At 52.0% G+C, this 16,079-nt stretch overlaps 1 protein-coding gene across 2 annotated transcripts in view; it reads right to left on the bottom strand.

Moving 5' to 3' along the window:
- The window catches only part of CPT1A (carnitine palmitoyltransferase 1A), a 50,562-nt gene that overhangs the window by 7,973 nt on the left and 26,510 nt on the right, over window positions 1-16,079 (bottom strand). For both annotated transcript variants that reach the window (XM_028117840.2, XM_028117841.2), the window contains exons 8-14: window positions 15,589-15,696; window positions 14,770-14,857; window positions 11,882-12,077; window positions 9,476-9,664; window positions 8,747-8,852; window positions 5,235-5,351; window positions 3,709-3,873 (exon numbers count right to left, since the gene is read on the bottom strand). In XM_028117840.2, coding sequence (XP_027973641.1) covers window positions 3,709-3,873; window positions 5,235-5,351; window positions 8,747-8,852; window positions 9,476-9,664; window positions 11,882-12,077; window positions 14,770-14,857; window positions 15,589-15,696 — 969 coding nt within the window. The remainder of the gene's footprint in view (window positions 1-3,708; window positions 3,874-5,234; window positions 5,352-8,746; window positions 8,853-9,475; window positions 9,665-11,881; window positions 12,078-14,769; window positions 14,858-15,588; window positions 15,697-16,079) is intronic.

Here is a 16,079-nt window from a genome sequence, read left to right as displayed (position 1 = left end):
TTTGACGTGCATTTTTACTAACTGATTACCTCTGTAATACCTATGTATTTCCTTTAATGCTTTACAAATGTTATTCTGAGATGGGCTCCCCGAGATTTTCCCAAACTGCCTATAGGGTCCAGGGCACAGAGAAGGGTCAGAAGCCTGGAACAGGCCCCCAGGACATGCAGGACATCTGGATTTATGCAGAGCCAAGGGGAGGTCCTGCAGCTCTGAGCTGAGCAGAGAAGGGTCGAAGCCACAATTCCACAAAGAGCCACGTCCCTAACGCAGCTGGTGCTCAACCGAGCCTGCACGCAAGAACTTCTGACTGGAAAGATCTGCCTCACATTTTTAATAATAGGTCATCTGAATACACTGACCCTTAATAGGTTGAGTGCTCCGTGAACTGACATGGATGGGAGGAGGAAGCAGGGTGGAGAATAAAATTCTGATTATTTCCAGCCTGAGGGTAAAAGAACAGCTGTAAGTACTGAAATAAATGATCTTTAACTTTGAAAAAGCAACTTAGTTTCTTAAAAAGCAATCGTAATGCACGCTTGTGCAAAAAATGTGAACAAAGAACAGTGTAGGGGTGCCTGGGTGGCTCAGTTGTTAGGCATCTGCCTTTGGCTCAGGTCATGATCCCAGGGTCCTGGGATCGAGCCCCGCATCGGGCTCCCTGCTCCGCGGGAAGCCTGCTTCTCCCTCTCCCTCCACCTGCTTGTGTTCCCTCTCTCGCTGTGTCTCTGTCAAATAAATGGATAAAATCTTAAAAAAAAAAAAAAAAAAAACAGTGTAAGAAAATAAAGATCAACCTCCACAGCCCCTTGCTGTATTCTCCATCCACTCCTTCTAGATTTTGCACAGGATAAAGCAAGAAGCTAGGATACGTGTTCCATAACATAACAGGCAGGTAGCAAATATTACAGTTTTGCGGGCCAGGTAGGGCGGTCTCCATGGCACCTGCTCAGTCCACTCAAAACACCTGTGGACAGGCCATCCACACCGAGTGTGACTGAATGCTAACAACACGTCCCCTGTGAATGCTGAACTTACATTTGATATTCACACGTCACAAAATAGCATTCTTCTTTTTTTGTTTTTTTTTCCAATATTAAAAACGCAATTACCATTCTAAGCTCAAGGGCCATGTGAAAACAGGTGAAGGGCGAGATGTGGCCCGTGGACCAGTTTGTAGATCACCGTAGTAAAGACTCAAAACTTTCACATGGTGTCTGATGGCCAAGTGTTTTCACACTAGAGACACATTTAACCGTCACACACAGTCTGTTGTGCGAAAATACACTTTAACACGTTTCATGCTGATAACCTTTTCGACTGATTCAAACTTTTACCGAGAGGTATGTTTCAGCTCATCTTTGTGAACCTGTCCATAAAGGATAGAATTCTCAAGGAAGAATCTGCCTGGGAAATGGGTATACTTTCAGGACACACACTTCCCGCTGTATGAGCCCAGCGGCCGCACACACACTTCCCTAAGTTCCCCTGTACAAACACAGAATTGAAAGAAGACCTTTGCAAATCACAGAGGCAAAAATGCAGTCTTTCTTACATTGCATTTATCGGATTCCTAGCAAGATTAAATTTTCCACGTACATTTCCTGACAATTTGTAATTTTCTGCTCTCGTGAATCACCGTCTGCTCTGACTCCGTTTTCTTACTGGGCTGTTTATTTGCTTCCCAAAAGGAACCACTTAGCCAATTTTTCCAACCCCATTCACTAATCGACTCATCCCCTCCCACTAACGTTAAATCCTGCCTTTATCCCAGAGAACGGCCCAGTGCTGCACCCTGCTCATTAGTAGACTCTTCCAATTTCTACATTTTAGGCTTTGGAAGAACAAGTGCCCGCGTCGTTACTTTTATTTTTCAGAATGTTACTGGTTATTCTCAAACGCCACCTCTTGCAAATGAACTTGAGCATCAGTCGCTTGAGCTCCCTTCCCAAAATCATCTCCGGACCTCAGACTGTGTCCACACTGGACACGTGCACTGGGCACGTTCGCCTCTGTGGGGTCGAGACTTTCTACCCAAAACCAAAGCCTTGTCTCCCTGTTGGAGACCGTCTCTACCTCCCTCCCCAAAAGTCCCACCTGCTTTATAAACGTATGCCTGGATCCCAGGCTCCTGTCTCTGGTTCCCATTCCGCTTGCCCTACCGTACTTTCTACTTGGCCAAGTGCTGGACAAGGGAGATACTGGTCTTTGTAGAATTCTGCTCCGGGCTCCTTCCTGAGCAGCCTCCTTAATCATAAAAGCTTTTCTGCCATCTCCAGCTCCTGAGAAGACATACTGACCCTCCTTCTGCCCGGTTATCCCATCAGCTGATACATGATGCTATTTACCACGTCAAGGAAATAGCTCCTATTACCTACAGGTGTTATCGGGAATGCATGCCAAGTTTTTTAATGTCTTTCTAGTATCTGTCGAGATGACTCTCCTTTTTCTTCCTGACCTAATAATATAATTTCATCTGTTACCGGATCTACGAATACCAAACCATCCCCTTGTTGCTGGCACCACAAGCTGCTGCTGGTGATTACACGTTTCCTACACCGCCGGATTCTATTTGCTAATATTTTATTTAAGTTTTTTGCATGTACATTCATGAGCAAAACTGGTCTATGGCTCTTACGCACCACCCCTCCAATTAAGACACGGGTTCTAGAACCAGCCTGCCTAGATCCAAGCTGAGCCATGCCACTGTGAGTTGTGGGTCTCAGGCAAGGGAGCTCACCTCCTTGTGCGTGAGGCAGAGACGAAAAGGCCCCCTCGCTCATCCTCAGAGCTCCTGCAAGGCACTCCGTACCACCGGGGTGGCTCTATGCAGCTCCTGATCAAACCCAAAATGAAGCTGGCTCTGGGCGTCAACCGGGCAGCCCCTCACTTTCGGAAGCCTCTGGAACCCTACGCTCATCCAAGCAACGAAGCTGCTTCTAAGCAGGTTCATGTTGGCGGGCGCCGCTCTAACTTCTGACTTTCATCATGGGGATTGACCTCCTCCTGGCTTCTTACTCGTCTCGGGTCAGCTTTGCTAACTTCTGTCGCTGCAGAAAATAATCGTTTTGAGATCTGCAAACACGGAACCTGGTGTTCTTTTACGAAAATCTTCTCTGTATCTGAGATGGCACCTCCTTCTATTGGCCGAACACTGCGTATTTACGTGCCAAGTCTGCTCAGCAATTTTTAAACTCAAGCTTAGTAATTCTAAGACCCGGTTCCTCGATCTAGTTACTGTATTTGTCAGTCCCCTATCTCTGTCGGACAAAGAGCTCCTATGATGGCCGCTCTTCTGTCCAATGGCTCCGCGTGTGTGCACTCCAGTGAGTATGTTACATGAGAAAAGAAAGCTTCGTGATTTGATCATCTTTGTTAAGAACTACCGTAGAGGCACCTGGAAGTACGATTTGGGCCTACCCATCTCGGTTTCTCTGATTTTAACATCACCTCCTTTGCTGTCCTGCATCTGTGTCTTTTCTTGACTCGCCCCACCCCCGCCAAGAGGGGTTCTGCTCAGCACATGTCCCACCCCGCCTGTGGCAGAAGGCCTGGACCACGGCAGGACTGTGAGCAGGGCTATGAGCAGGCTGTGTCTCAGCCGCTGCCCGCCGGGACAGGCGTCCGGCCTTCCCCACCCCCGGGGCAAGTGGCTCCGGGCACATGCTCAGAACCCTGAGGGCTCGTGACAAAACCCCAGGCTCGTACCTGGTAATGTGCCAGCTGGAGAGCAAGCTGGACGAAGGCATCTGGGCTCGTCCGGCACTTCTTGATCAGCCCTTTACCAAAGGTGTGGAACGGGAAAGAGTAGAAATCCACGTCATTTGCCAGAATGTTGGCACTGTTCAGGGAAGTCTCTATCACCTCTTGACACTGGAGGAAAAAGGGAAAAGAGGTGTTACTGGCCGGTGACATACCCTGAAGAGGCGAGATTTTCGTGCCGCTGACAGAGCTGTTGCTTGGAAACACACACATCCCATCTTCTTCCCGGTTCTTCCCAGAGCCACAGTCCGGGAGCAACAGGGCCCCCCACTTGCCCAGGAGTGCTGGGGTGACCTGAGCAGGAGGAAGGCCTGGTCTGAGCGTGACCCCACAGGGCATTCCGCACAGTACGCTTTGTTTAGTATTGTGAAATCCACTGTGGCGACCCAGGACCCAATTTTAAAAAACAAACGGGCTGTGGTACGACCACGCCATGGAGAGGAGTTCCCAGGCCACGAGAGAACGTGGAGGAACCCTAAATGCATGCGACTAAGGGAAACAAGCCGGTCTGAAGAGGCCACGTTCAATAGGATTCCGAGAATGGGACATTCTGGACGAGGTAAACTGTGGCGACCGTGAGAAGATCCCTGGGTGCTGGGGCATGGGGGGCAGGGAGGGACAGGCAGCGCCCAGATCTGGGGCAGTGAAACTGTTCTGTGTGAGGCTGTACATGGATACAGGTCACCGTACATCCGTCCAAATGCCAAGAACGCGCAATGCTAACTAACGCCGAACCCCACGTCAGCGATGGGAACGTGTGTGTGCTGGGTGGGGGGAGGCGGGTAGGAGGGGTCTCTCTGGACTTCCTGCCCAATTGTGCTGGGCAACCACAACTGCTCGAAAAGTGAAATCTATAGAAAAATTTGGAATCCATGGTGACCGACTCGGTCAGGTACAGGGACCCTCAGCCCACGCGCCTTGGCAGTGGCAACACCTCTGAGCTGTGCACACTGGTCCCCTGGGGATGCAGGACAGAAGGCCTGGCTGACACGGTAGCCGCACGCGTGGCATTTTCTACTTCGAGAATCACTCCTCGGGCCTCAGGAGTGACTGCTTGGAGCAGATATGCAGGAATGTGGTATTTCCAACCCTAAACTTCCTTCCTCAAAACGCTTCCTTTTACTGAACAGCCTGTGTATGAAAATTGTTAAGAGAGACAGAAATGATAAGTTAGTGATCTCAGAGTATTTCCACTCTAAAGGAAGTGACTTTGTTTTTCCACTTTTTCACTGTGATGTCCAGCCAAATCTGAGCTGGAAATCTCGCCGACAATCTTCGCCAAAACTTGAGGCAGAACCATTTCCCGGGGCCCGAGACAGCAGGAACTGTAGCAAGCAGCTCCGCGGCCCCTGCGCGGACACAGGTCAGTGTCCGTGCCTCCCGCTGAGCTGGTGCACGCGCAGCAAGTACGCGGGGGCAATCGGGCTGTAACCGTTCACGCTCATCCCCCACGCAAGGTTGTTTGGACTCACTTCCTCCGGGATGTCCCATTGCAGCCGTGTGGGGTACGGAATATTCGGGTTGGGGTCGCCCTTGCAATGCCCATCCTCTGCGTAGCCCAGCTGAAATGAGTCCGTGGCCAGGACATACTGTCACAAACAAAAAGACACACGCGTCAGGTCAGAGAAGACGATGGTCAACAGTGCTACCTCAAGCATCTTTGAAACAACCTCCAGAGGAGACAGATCCTTGCTCCTCGCAGAGGTGTAATGAAGACTTAGCAGGAGCGACTCCCGGGGCCTGCTAGTAGTGTGCTTCTTCGCACCTGACACCCTCTGCACAGTCACCTAACGTGAAAGTTCTTATTTCCATTTTAGAGGGGAGAAAACCGGATGTGGGGAGGCTGCCCGGCTTGTGGGCTGGTGAGCAGCTCAGCCAAGACTCCAGCACATGCGGAGCCTGTTTCCAGGTCCTGGGTGCCCGCTGGGTGTCACCCGCCCCCCAAGTCTGGAAGGCAGGCCCCGTTATTCCCACTGTGTAAATGAGGGGGCCGAGCCGGGGGGGCGAAGCCGTGCCCCCAGTTCACACTCCCCGTGAGCCAGGCCCCGGGCACAGCTGTGACATTCTTTTGCCCCCCCCACGAGGACACCCACACCAACGTATTCAGCTGTATTTACTGAGCAGCTACTATGAGCCAGCACCCCTCTGAGCACCGGTGAGAGAACAGTGAACAAAGCAGACCAGAATTTCTGCCTTTCCTCAAGACGTTAAACATGGCCACCTGACCCACTCAGTCCGCTCCAGGGTACACACTCGCGAGAGATGAAAACATGCACTCGCATAAGACCTGTGCACGAATGCTTCCCAGGGGCAGTGTTTATGGTCGTCGGAATGTGGAACAAGCCATGCACTAGCCAGAACCCAGTCAGAGAGACAGAAAGTAGATGTGTGGTTGCCCCGGGGGTGTGGGGCGTATGAAAATGCCCTAAAATTAGATGCTGGTGATGGTGATATGACCGACCACCTTGTAAATACCCCAAACCCAGCAAATTGTATACTTTAAGATGAATTTTATGGTATGTCAATTATCAATTATATCTCTGTAAATAATAATAAAAAGCTTTTTTAAAAAAAAGGAATCCCTGCACTCAGGGAGCTTATATCCCAGTGGCGGAGGCCAAAAAAAAAAACCCCACAAAAAAACAAAACCACACCCAAGTCCGGGTGGTGGTCCTGCCTGATGGTAAGGGGTCGGGGGCTCCAGCGTGGGGGCGCGTGGAGGCGGCCACGTGTGCGCGTGTGGTCAGCGTCCATGAGATCTAAGCAAGCGAAGGAGCCAGCCTATTTGTGTCTGAGCCGCTCTGCATCAAAGCCCCCAGAGATCCAACACACTGAAGCTTCAGAAATACGTCAGCAGCAAACAGGATCCAGCTCTGACCAGATTTATTCCTGACTGGCTCGCCATGAACAGACCAGCTCCCGTTTTAATTTGGCCCGGGGCTCTGTGACAGAGAGCAGGTCAGTTCCCATCCCTGTGGGGAGCTCCTGGGCCCGCGTCCCTGGAGCCTCAGGCCATTCTGCCAGCTGCCAGGAACAGGAGTGATCACCTTGGGCTCACAACGCAATCCCTTCACCCTTATCTCCTCCAGCGCACTTAAAATAGAAGCCTGGCCTTGTCAATGTGCAGATTTCTCCACCTGGTAAGTCACCCTGTGTCGTCCCGACTGCCTGTGGCTCAGGTTCTGTCTCCTTCACCTAGAAAAGCTGTCACTCAGGACAACCTTGGAACAGGGGCAGCAAGCCTGGACGACTCCGCTGTGTAGACAGACCCCGTGTCTAGCTGCTCTGTCCAGGGGCCGAAGGTGGCTGGATCTTCACCGCATCAGCAGACGGGCGGTGGCGAAGACCCTTCTGAGACTTGACTGCTTTTATCATATGTTCGCATCTTGGGACCATACCGCTATCTTAAAGACTCTTAAGTAATGCTTTGTTTTCCCTGTTTATGCTTTTTCCCCACATTGAAGACCTCACTTGGCTGAAGGAACAGCAGGTTAGCTTTTGCCAAAGCCCCAACCAGGTTTAAGACGCTCAAGAGAAGTCTTGGAGTGGGTATCAGGCACTCCTAACCCAGGACTGGGAGAAGGCAGAGGAGGGGCCTGGAGGGAGTGTGGTCAAGCTGAGGCCTGACGGGGCCCGTGGCCAGGAAAACGGTGTTCTGGGCAGAGGAGGGGGTGTGTGCCACGGCCCTGCAAGAGACAGCAGGACATGCTCTAGGATTTGTGTGACTCTAGGACAAAAATGGATAGAATATTTTAAAAATAAACATTGAGATTCAAAGCCTTCACAGAAATTTAAAAAGAGAGAGAGAGAGCGAGAAAAGAAAAAAAACCAAGGTCATGCGTTAAGATGTCTTTACAAGTTCACTACGATTTCATCATTTCAGGTCCTCGACCGAGCTCCACACCCTGTGAAGGACAGTGGGGTCCTCAGCCTGCGGGCCCAGGGATGTGGCTCCCACAGATGCAACAAATTTAGGTCACGTTATTCACTCCATTTACTAGAGCAGCAGAAGACTGCAAAGTACAGGCTGAGCATTCAGGGTGAATTTCAAAGGGCCTTGTTGCTTTCACAGAAAGTTACCCTTGAGTTTCATCAAATCAAGATAATACAGAAATTTCTGGATCAGGTCCACTGTTGACAATCCCGGAGTTTAGAAATTTCTTCAAACAAGAACTGTGGCGGATGAGTTAAGAAAGCCCAACCTTCCTTCAATTGTTCGTGCCAAACACAAAGACAGTTCCAACAGTTCAGGGAGAAATGGATTTTTTAAAATTTAAAGAAGTGGCAGGGTCGATCCAACACTGCATTTTAACAAGCTGGGTAGAGGGACCGGATGATAGGGGTTTGGCGGTTTTTAAATAACTTGGTAATTTTGAGAATTAAATGATGTGGTTGCATTTTTATCAACCAGGATTTTAATACGCTTGCTTCTAGTGCCTAACACTTGGCATATGGGGAAAATCTCGAAAACACAGCAAAGAAGAAATGGTTTTGCTTTAGCTCTGCCCTGAGTCCTTGCACGAGAGCTCACTGCCATTCCATTACTTCGGTTCTACCTGGAGATGGCATTAAATGTGTTTCTATTTATGGAAACTATGTTGTAGGGCGCCTGGGTGGCTCAGCTGGTTAAGCGACTGCCTTCGGCTCAGGTCATGATCCCGGAGTCCCGGGATCGAGTCCCACATCGGGCTCCCTGCTCAGCAGGGAGTCTGCTTCTCCCTCTGACCCTCTTCCCTCTCGTGCTCTCTCTCATTCTCTCTCTCTCAAATAAATAAATAAAATCTTTAAAAAAAAAAAAAAGAAACTATGTTGTAGGAAATGAAGACACAAAGGCCTTTTGTTCAACTAATTAATGTTACATGAAGTGCCGACGTGCGGTAAGAAACCTTCTATAATCAGACGGGTATCACACAGTGAAACATAGTCTGGGGTCTGGATTTGCAACAGCAATTCCCACACTCACGTCAAAGCTGCCACCACTCACCTCCCACAGGTGTGCGACAATGGGCGCATCGGCCCAGGAGTGCTCAGCGTTCATGCCTATCTTCCCGTTTTTGAAGACAATGAACGTGAAAGACTTATCGAACCACCTACATGGAAAAGAAACGTTCACGAGACTTAAGTGTTTAAAAAGACCGAGTCAAACGAAAACCACGTACTTGTCTTACTCAGGATGGGCTCCTCTGTCCCCACTCCCCAAACAGCGGGCCGACACTCATAAATCTCCGCAGAGTGATAATAAGAGCACACAGAGAACTTAGATTAGTCACTTCTCTGTTATCAGACACAAAGATAAGCAGAACAGAGTGTGTTATTCTAACATGAAGGGACCCACAAGGCAAGCGCAGGGAGCCGGGAGGCCATGCGTCCACACACCCCCGCCCTGGGCCGAGCCTCACCCCCACCTGCCGGGCAGGCAGGACCGCTCCGCAGACCAGGGAAGGGAGGCTCCGGGTCAGTCACGAGCTCAGGGAGTAAGCCAGAGCCGATACCCAGCTCAGCCCCGTCCACCACCTTCTCCTGCCTGGATTCCAGGCGCCCGCTGCCACTCCTCTGACCAGCGCCTCCCATCGGAGGTGGTCGGGCACGGAGAGGGAAAAATCTCAAGTCTGCTGCTTGAGGGGTGTGTGTGCGCACGCGCGCAGAAAAGAGAACCAAAGTTATGTTTCTGTGTGAGCCTTATTCCTTCAGGGTAGAGACACAGCCGTGTTACCTGTCAAAACACCTGCCGTGTAGGAGAGACTTGGCATAGCTGTCCATGGATGCATCCGGGTCTTCCTTCCTGTACCCTTGCTCTGTTTCATCGAGCGTCACGAAGAATGCTGCCTTTTCCACGGCATCGAGGGACTGCTTGTTTTTCCCACGCCCAAAATAGGCTTGGCGACACTTGGCCCAGGGTACTCTGAAACAAGGTTAGAGTCAAACCTACAGGAATGTGGGGACATCTTATACATGATGTTCAAAATGATGACGCTTTTCACAGTTTTGTAGGAATTTAAGGGAAACTGCGTATTTAGGACTCTCTGTCTGCAGCGGGTCAGCACCATCCGTCGGCAGGCGCTCCAGAGCAGAGCACAGGGACGGCGTGTACCTCTGGTCGCTCAACGCTGGACGGGCCACAGGAATGCGCACTTTGAGCACAGCGACCTGGGGGCAGTGGCCCCGAGACAGGGCTCCCCACACCCGTGCCAGGGTCCATCCTGAAGATGTTCTGGCAAGTGCACGTGAGCACGTTCCCTCCTGCCCGGCTCTGCTCCAGCCCTTGTCCACGTGCCAGCTCACTGACCAACACTACCACTCCCGTCTTTCAGAGGGAGAAACTGAGGCACAGAGATGTGGTCACGGCTACTTTGTGGCAGGGAGAGCTTCAAACCCAAGCTGTCCCGACCAGGTCCACACTACTAATGACCACAGGACGTCCGGGAGATAAGGGGAAGCCCTGGGAGTCCAACTAAGCGGATTCTCTTCACCCCACCTTCCGTGGGATACAAGGAGCTGACGTGACACCCACTTCCTGAGAGCTGTCCCAGCCGTGGCTCCGGGACCCTGCACTCGGGCCCTCCTCTGGTCCTTCGCCCCACCCACCCTTCCAGATCAGGGTCATCTCGCCTGTCTCCTGTTCTCTTCTCTCCCTGAGCACTCTGCCGAGGCAGCCCGTGGTGCCAACGCCCCCGTCAACACCGCGGCCCCCACACACACACCTAGCCGGGACCTCTGTCTTCACTGTCTGCCAGGAGCCACAGGGACAAGGGTGGCTACTATGCAGCTGGTGCTGTGTGAGGGGACAGGAAGGTGACAGGCCAGCACATACACTCGGCATCTCCGAGAAGTGCTCGGAGCGGGGGGAGACGCCCATGTATACACTCGGCGTCTATGAGAATTGCTCAGGGAGGAGGGAGACGCCCATGTATACACTCGGCGTCTACGAGAAGTGCTCGGGGGGGTGAGACGCCCATGTATACACTTGGCGTCTATGAGAAGGGCTCCAGGCGGTGAGACAGGGGAGCATCAGGGCCAGGTGCCCAGAGCCCTGTGGGGCAGGTGGTCCCAGACAAGCTCACTCCTCCCCGGCACTTTGTGCCCACCCACCACTGATGCTCACGAGCACACGGGGAGGGAGCTCGTTCCCCAGGATGCATTGCCCTCCGCGGTTCCTTCCAGCCCCGGTGAAGCCCCAGCGATGGCCCAATATTCCTGGGCTTCTGGGACCGAGCCTCCCCTCCAGCTCACACTGCCCGTTCCAGCCCTCACTGCCTGAGAAGCCCCCGGAGCAGAATAATCTCATAAATCTGCTCGGGGCCTTCGGGTAGCCCCTTTAACGCCCGAATCAAGCCCCAACGTAGTCGGGCCCATGGGACCCTCTCTGCATTCTGGCGGCCCTGACCCACTCTGCCGTTCCCAGCCTGGAGTGTGCGGTCTGCTCCCCAGACGCCCCTGCCACCCTCTGTGGGCCCGGACCTTCTCCTCTTCTCTGAGAGGGCCCTCACCACCTTGCTCCTAAGCTGCCCTAACAGATGCCACACTGCGGTAACTCGGGTGCCGAACCGGGGACGATACTGCCCCCCCCGCGACAGTGGGCAACGTCTGGACAATTCTGTTGGTCACAACGGGGTGGCTGTCAACGGCGGCCAGGGATGCTGCTCAGCATCCTCCCGAGCCCCCGACAACACCTCGCCAGAACAAAGGTTTACGTGGCCCAGTGCACCCAGAGCCGAGGCGGAGAAGCCAGCTCTGGCCTTACCAGCTAATTCCTCAGGGAAACAAAAGCCTCTGAATGATCTTGAAACGTGGCAAGAAATTCATCCCTGACACAGAGGCCTTGGTTTCAACTTGTTCTGTGCCCTAAAGTAAATGGGCCCACAGCCCCGTGACAGAGCCTAACTCCCGTCTGTCATGAGCTCTGGTACCCAGCAGACACAGGCCTGCCTCGCACACAGCCAAGGTGGCCCACCAGTGGGGGCGGGGCTTAGACCCCAGGCTCCAGCCCTGCCCCCCAGCGCCGCTGCAACTCGCCCCCCCCCCCCACGCCCATCCTCCAGCTGGGTCCCTGGGTAGGGAAGAGAAGCACAGGCCCCCAGAGCCCCCGGGGCATGACCCATGTCACCGAGGAGCCGCACACCTTTCTCCCGCGGTGAGGGCCGCCAGCTTTGCCTCCCCAGGCTGAGGCTCCGACGGGTCGTCCAGAATCCTCTGCATCTGCTGCTCGATCTCCCGGGGCGTCAACAGCCTGCCATCGTGGTAGAGCCAGACCTTGAAGAAGCGCCCCTTGTGGAACACGGCGATGTGCTTGCTGTCCCGTATGTGCTGGATGGTGTCTGCGGCAGGACAAAGAATCCAGAGGCGGGACGTTAGGGGAGGCTGAGAACGTACCCCCTGGCCCAACCGTCCAGTGGTCCCAACCCCTCCCCCCGCGCCCCTCCACGCAGCTCATCCGTCCACTTCTCAAGAGTCTGTAGAGGACTCGGTACAGATCAGAGTTGAGAGGTTTGACTTTGTCTCAGCTCCACTCAGCCACTCACTGGACGCATCATCTTGAGCCAATGACTTAAGCCTGCTCAAGGGTTTCTACCAGAAAACTAGGCAAACGCGCCCTTCAAGCCTTCACTTCAAAGTCAGAAATAAGATGCACACTACAACCACTTCCGTTCCACGCCACACCAGGTCCTGGCCAGCTCGGTACACTAAGAAACAAGAATCGACAAGATACCGGGATTGGGAACACGGGCCTCTCACAGCCACGATTAACCCCAGAAAATCCAACCGACCCCACCAACCACCAGCTGTTTTACATTACTGAGAGCACAGCTGGGTAGACACTCAGGGTCTAAAATCATTTGCGTTCCTCTCCCCTTGAGTTCTGGGCCAAACTGAGCCCCTCCCACTCACATGCTGAGGACCTACCCTCAGATGTGACTATATTTGGAGGCAGGGCCTTTAAACAGGTAATTAGGTTAACACGTGGTGATTAAGATGGACCTCAATCCCACATGACAGGGGTACTTATAGGAAAAGATGAGGGCACAGACTCACACGGAGGGACGGCCCCATGAGGACCCAGGGAGAGAACGGCCGTCCACACATGAGGACAGAGGCTTCACAGGGACCCCGCCCTGCCCGCGCCTGCATCTCGGGCTTTGGCCTCCAGGACTGGGGACAGTGAGTGTCCGTTTCAGCCATGCAGGCTGTGGTGTTTTGTTACAATGGCCCTAGAAACTAATAAAGTCAGTAGCCAACAACTCAAAAATACACTTAAAACAACAAAAACAATAAAGGACTTAGGAATAACTCTAACAGATGATGCACAAGATCCCGGCAGAGAAAGTACAGCAGCCCCTGATCCCAGGGGGACGTGTTCCAAAACCCCCACGGATGCCCGAGGCCGTGGAGCGTACCAAACCCCAGACATACTAATGTTTTTTCTAGTCTACGTACCTACGATAGAGTTTAATTTATAAACTACGTATAGTAGAATAACGACAATAAAAAATAAGTAGAACAATTATAATAACGCATGCTAATAAAGGTTACGTGGACGTGGTTTCTCTTTCTCAAAATACCTCATCCTGGCCCTTCTTTTCGTGATGATGTGAGATGAGTCATGTAGGTGTGACACAGGGTGAGGCTGATGTTATGGGGGATCATCAGCTTCCACACCGTGGCTGGTTGTGGGTAACTGAGACCACGGAACGCAAAACCACAGATAAGAGAAACTGTATGACACTTTATTAAAATCACTTTTAAAAGCGCTATCACTGGGGCACCTGGGTGGCTCGATCATGTGAGCATCTGACTCTTGGTTTCGGCTCAGGTCATGATCTCAGGGTTGAGCCCCGTGTCGGGCTCCATGCTCAGCGGGGAGTCTGCTTCAGGTTTTCTCAGCCCCTCTGCTCCTCCCACCCTGCTCGCTCGCTCGCTCTCAAATAAATAAATAAATCTTTTACAAAATAAAAACAAAAATTTCAAGAATGCTATTACTGTCCCAACTGTCCCAAAACTGCTTTTTGCCAACTCATCCATTTTCACAAAAATCTGGCCACAGATCACTGGACTCCAGAGTGTAAGAGAGACAAAGGTTGGCTTTCAAGCCAGAAACACCCCACACGGTGGAAGTACCGAGTGCATTGCTGGAGTCTTCAGAAAGCCTCTAGGTCCCAGAACCGAAAAAGGCTTGAATCCGCTTACGGAAGCCCACCCAGAGGCCAGCTTTTGTGTCCGAGGACCCCCATGCCTACCACCACAGGACAAGTTCCTGCCCGGGGCTCATAGTCTAGAGGTACCCGGCTATAACGACACCCCCCAAAAGCCAGATCAGCTTGGGACTCTGTATACAATCAGCTTCGAAAGCAGCAGTGGGTTAAAACAAATAAACAAACAAACAAACCGGCAGTGGGTTCATTTTAACAGCCCACCATGAGGTCTCAGATGGGGTCCAGTTTCTCAGTTGCAAGTGGCCAGTATTTGCTACCTGCACGGCCATCCGGAGGCTCATGGGTGGCCCAGTCTGAGCCCTGGCTGGCCTGGGACAGTCCCAGGTGATGGCATGTCTCTCCCTTTCATTCTCGAGGGTGTCCTGGCTCCGATTACATGGCTGCCCGGCATTCTGCGAGGGTCGGGGCCGGGGATCAGCTGTCCCAGGTCAGGCTGCTCCAAGTGAGCTGCTAGATCACAAGCTCAGCCTCCTGAGCACAAGCCAGCATGCATTACACAGGAACCCTGCATGTGAGCCAGAGCAAAACTCCCTAGAAAGCCAGATGAAGAAAAGGAATATTCTTAACCAGACCTGGGAAAAACACCGTGGGAGACAGCCTTTGACCAAAGAGAAACTGAAGTCTGAAGATAAGTCACATGCCCTAAGAAAGACCAAGCAAATTTAACAGAAGGAATATTCCTGAGCCTAAAATCTCACACTCTCAGGAGGGGTCAGCATAAATCCGTGTGCTGCCCGTCCGCCACATCCATCCGCGGCGCGTAAGGAGCAAAAATGCTTCCCGAAGGAGCCCCACTCACCCGTCTCCTCTCCTGGGATCCGCGAAGTATTAAACATTCGCTCCCACTGAGCAGAGCAGAGCGGAACTGTGGATCCCAACAGAAAAATCTGCAACAAAAAAACGTTTCAAACAAAAAATTCCTCGGGGGGGGTGGGGAAGGGGTAAGGAGCAAACGAAACACTGGATTTGTTTTCTGTGCACACAGTGCTTGATTTCATCTCTTCCGAAATGTGGAGAGCAGCTCTTCCCTGGGCCGCCGACCTTACGGCAATACTCGCCGAGCCGGACCTGGGCTCAGCGCCCCGCACCCTTCCTGCCCAAGTAACGCCTTCTCATTGATCATTTCTCAATGGACATTTACACCACAGACCGTTTACAAACTGACACTTCAACCAAAGGGATATCTAAGAAAGAAATGTCTTGTTCTTCTTGAATAATTCACCAGCTCAACTGTTTTCCTTCAAAAGTAAACAAGAGCTTCTTCCGGCAGGGATTACGGGATGAAGTACAAGAGATGTATAACCCTTTAGAAGACACAGGGAGAATGAAATCTCAAAGTAATTATGCAGAGTGAAAGAAGCTAGACCAGAGAGAGAGAGAGAACCTACTGTATGATTTCATTTGCATAAAGCTTTGGAAAGTACAAGTGATCCAGAGGGACAGAAGGCACAAGCAAACTTCTGGGGGTGACAGATGTGTTCACTCCCTGGACTGCAGTGATGGTTTCAGGGGTATGTAATATAAATATCACAGGACCTATCAAACTGTGCCTCAGCCGTGTCCACTAAGCCAACGAAGCCATTTAAAAAGAACTGTTCACAGAGCAGTGTTCGTATACCGGCTTGATCTCCTCCCGGTCCAGCCTTCGTCTGTAGAGCAGGATGGCGTGGATAGCGTTGCCCGCTCTCGCTGCTTGGATCTGCGTCGGCAGGATGTACAGCAAGTCCTGAAAAGGTAAACACGTGTCGGCAGAGAGAACGTCCGTGGGAAAAGCCACGCGAACTGAAATACACGGGAGGGCATTGCCGCACGGTTAAAATACTTCCATCTGTGTTAAATCACACCTGCTCTGATAGAAAAGAAATTAAAACTGCATTTCCTACACTTGGGCAGCTTTGTGTTTTATGAGAAAATAAAAGTGAAGAACAGAAAGAAAATGGACAAAGAATGAGGCCGGCCATTTATTAAAGCTATTAAATACCAGTTACCAGAACCCAAACTGTGGGGTTTCTAACAAAACAACGGGAAGTGCCCTCCCAGGCCATCGATGCCTCGGAAGACAAGAACCACCTGGCGTCCTAGGGCAGCGGAGAGCTGCGCCCCTGGGCC

Source organism: Eumetopias jubatus, unplaced genomic scaffold (genome assembly GCF_037043125.1).
Source record: "Eumetopias jubatus isolate StellerSeaLion01/CBP00866 unplaced genomic scaffold, mEumJub1_p1.0 scaffold_13, whole genome shotgun sequence".
NCBI lineage: Eukaryota > Metazoa > Chordata > Mammalia > Carnivora > Otariidae > Eumetopias > Eumetopias jubatus.
This window is presented reverse-complemented; position numbering and strand designations above follow the sequence as displayed.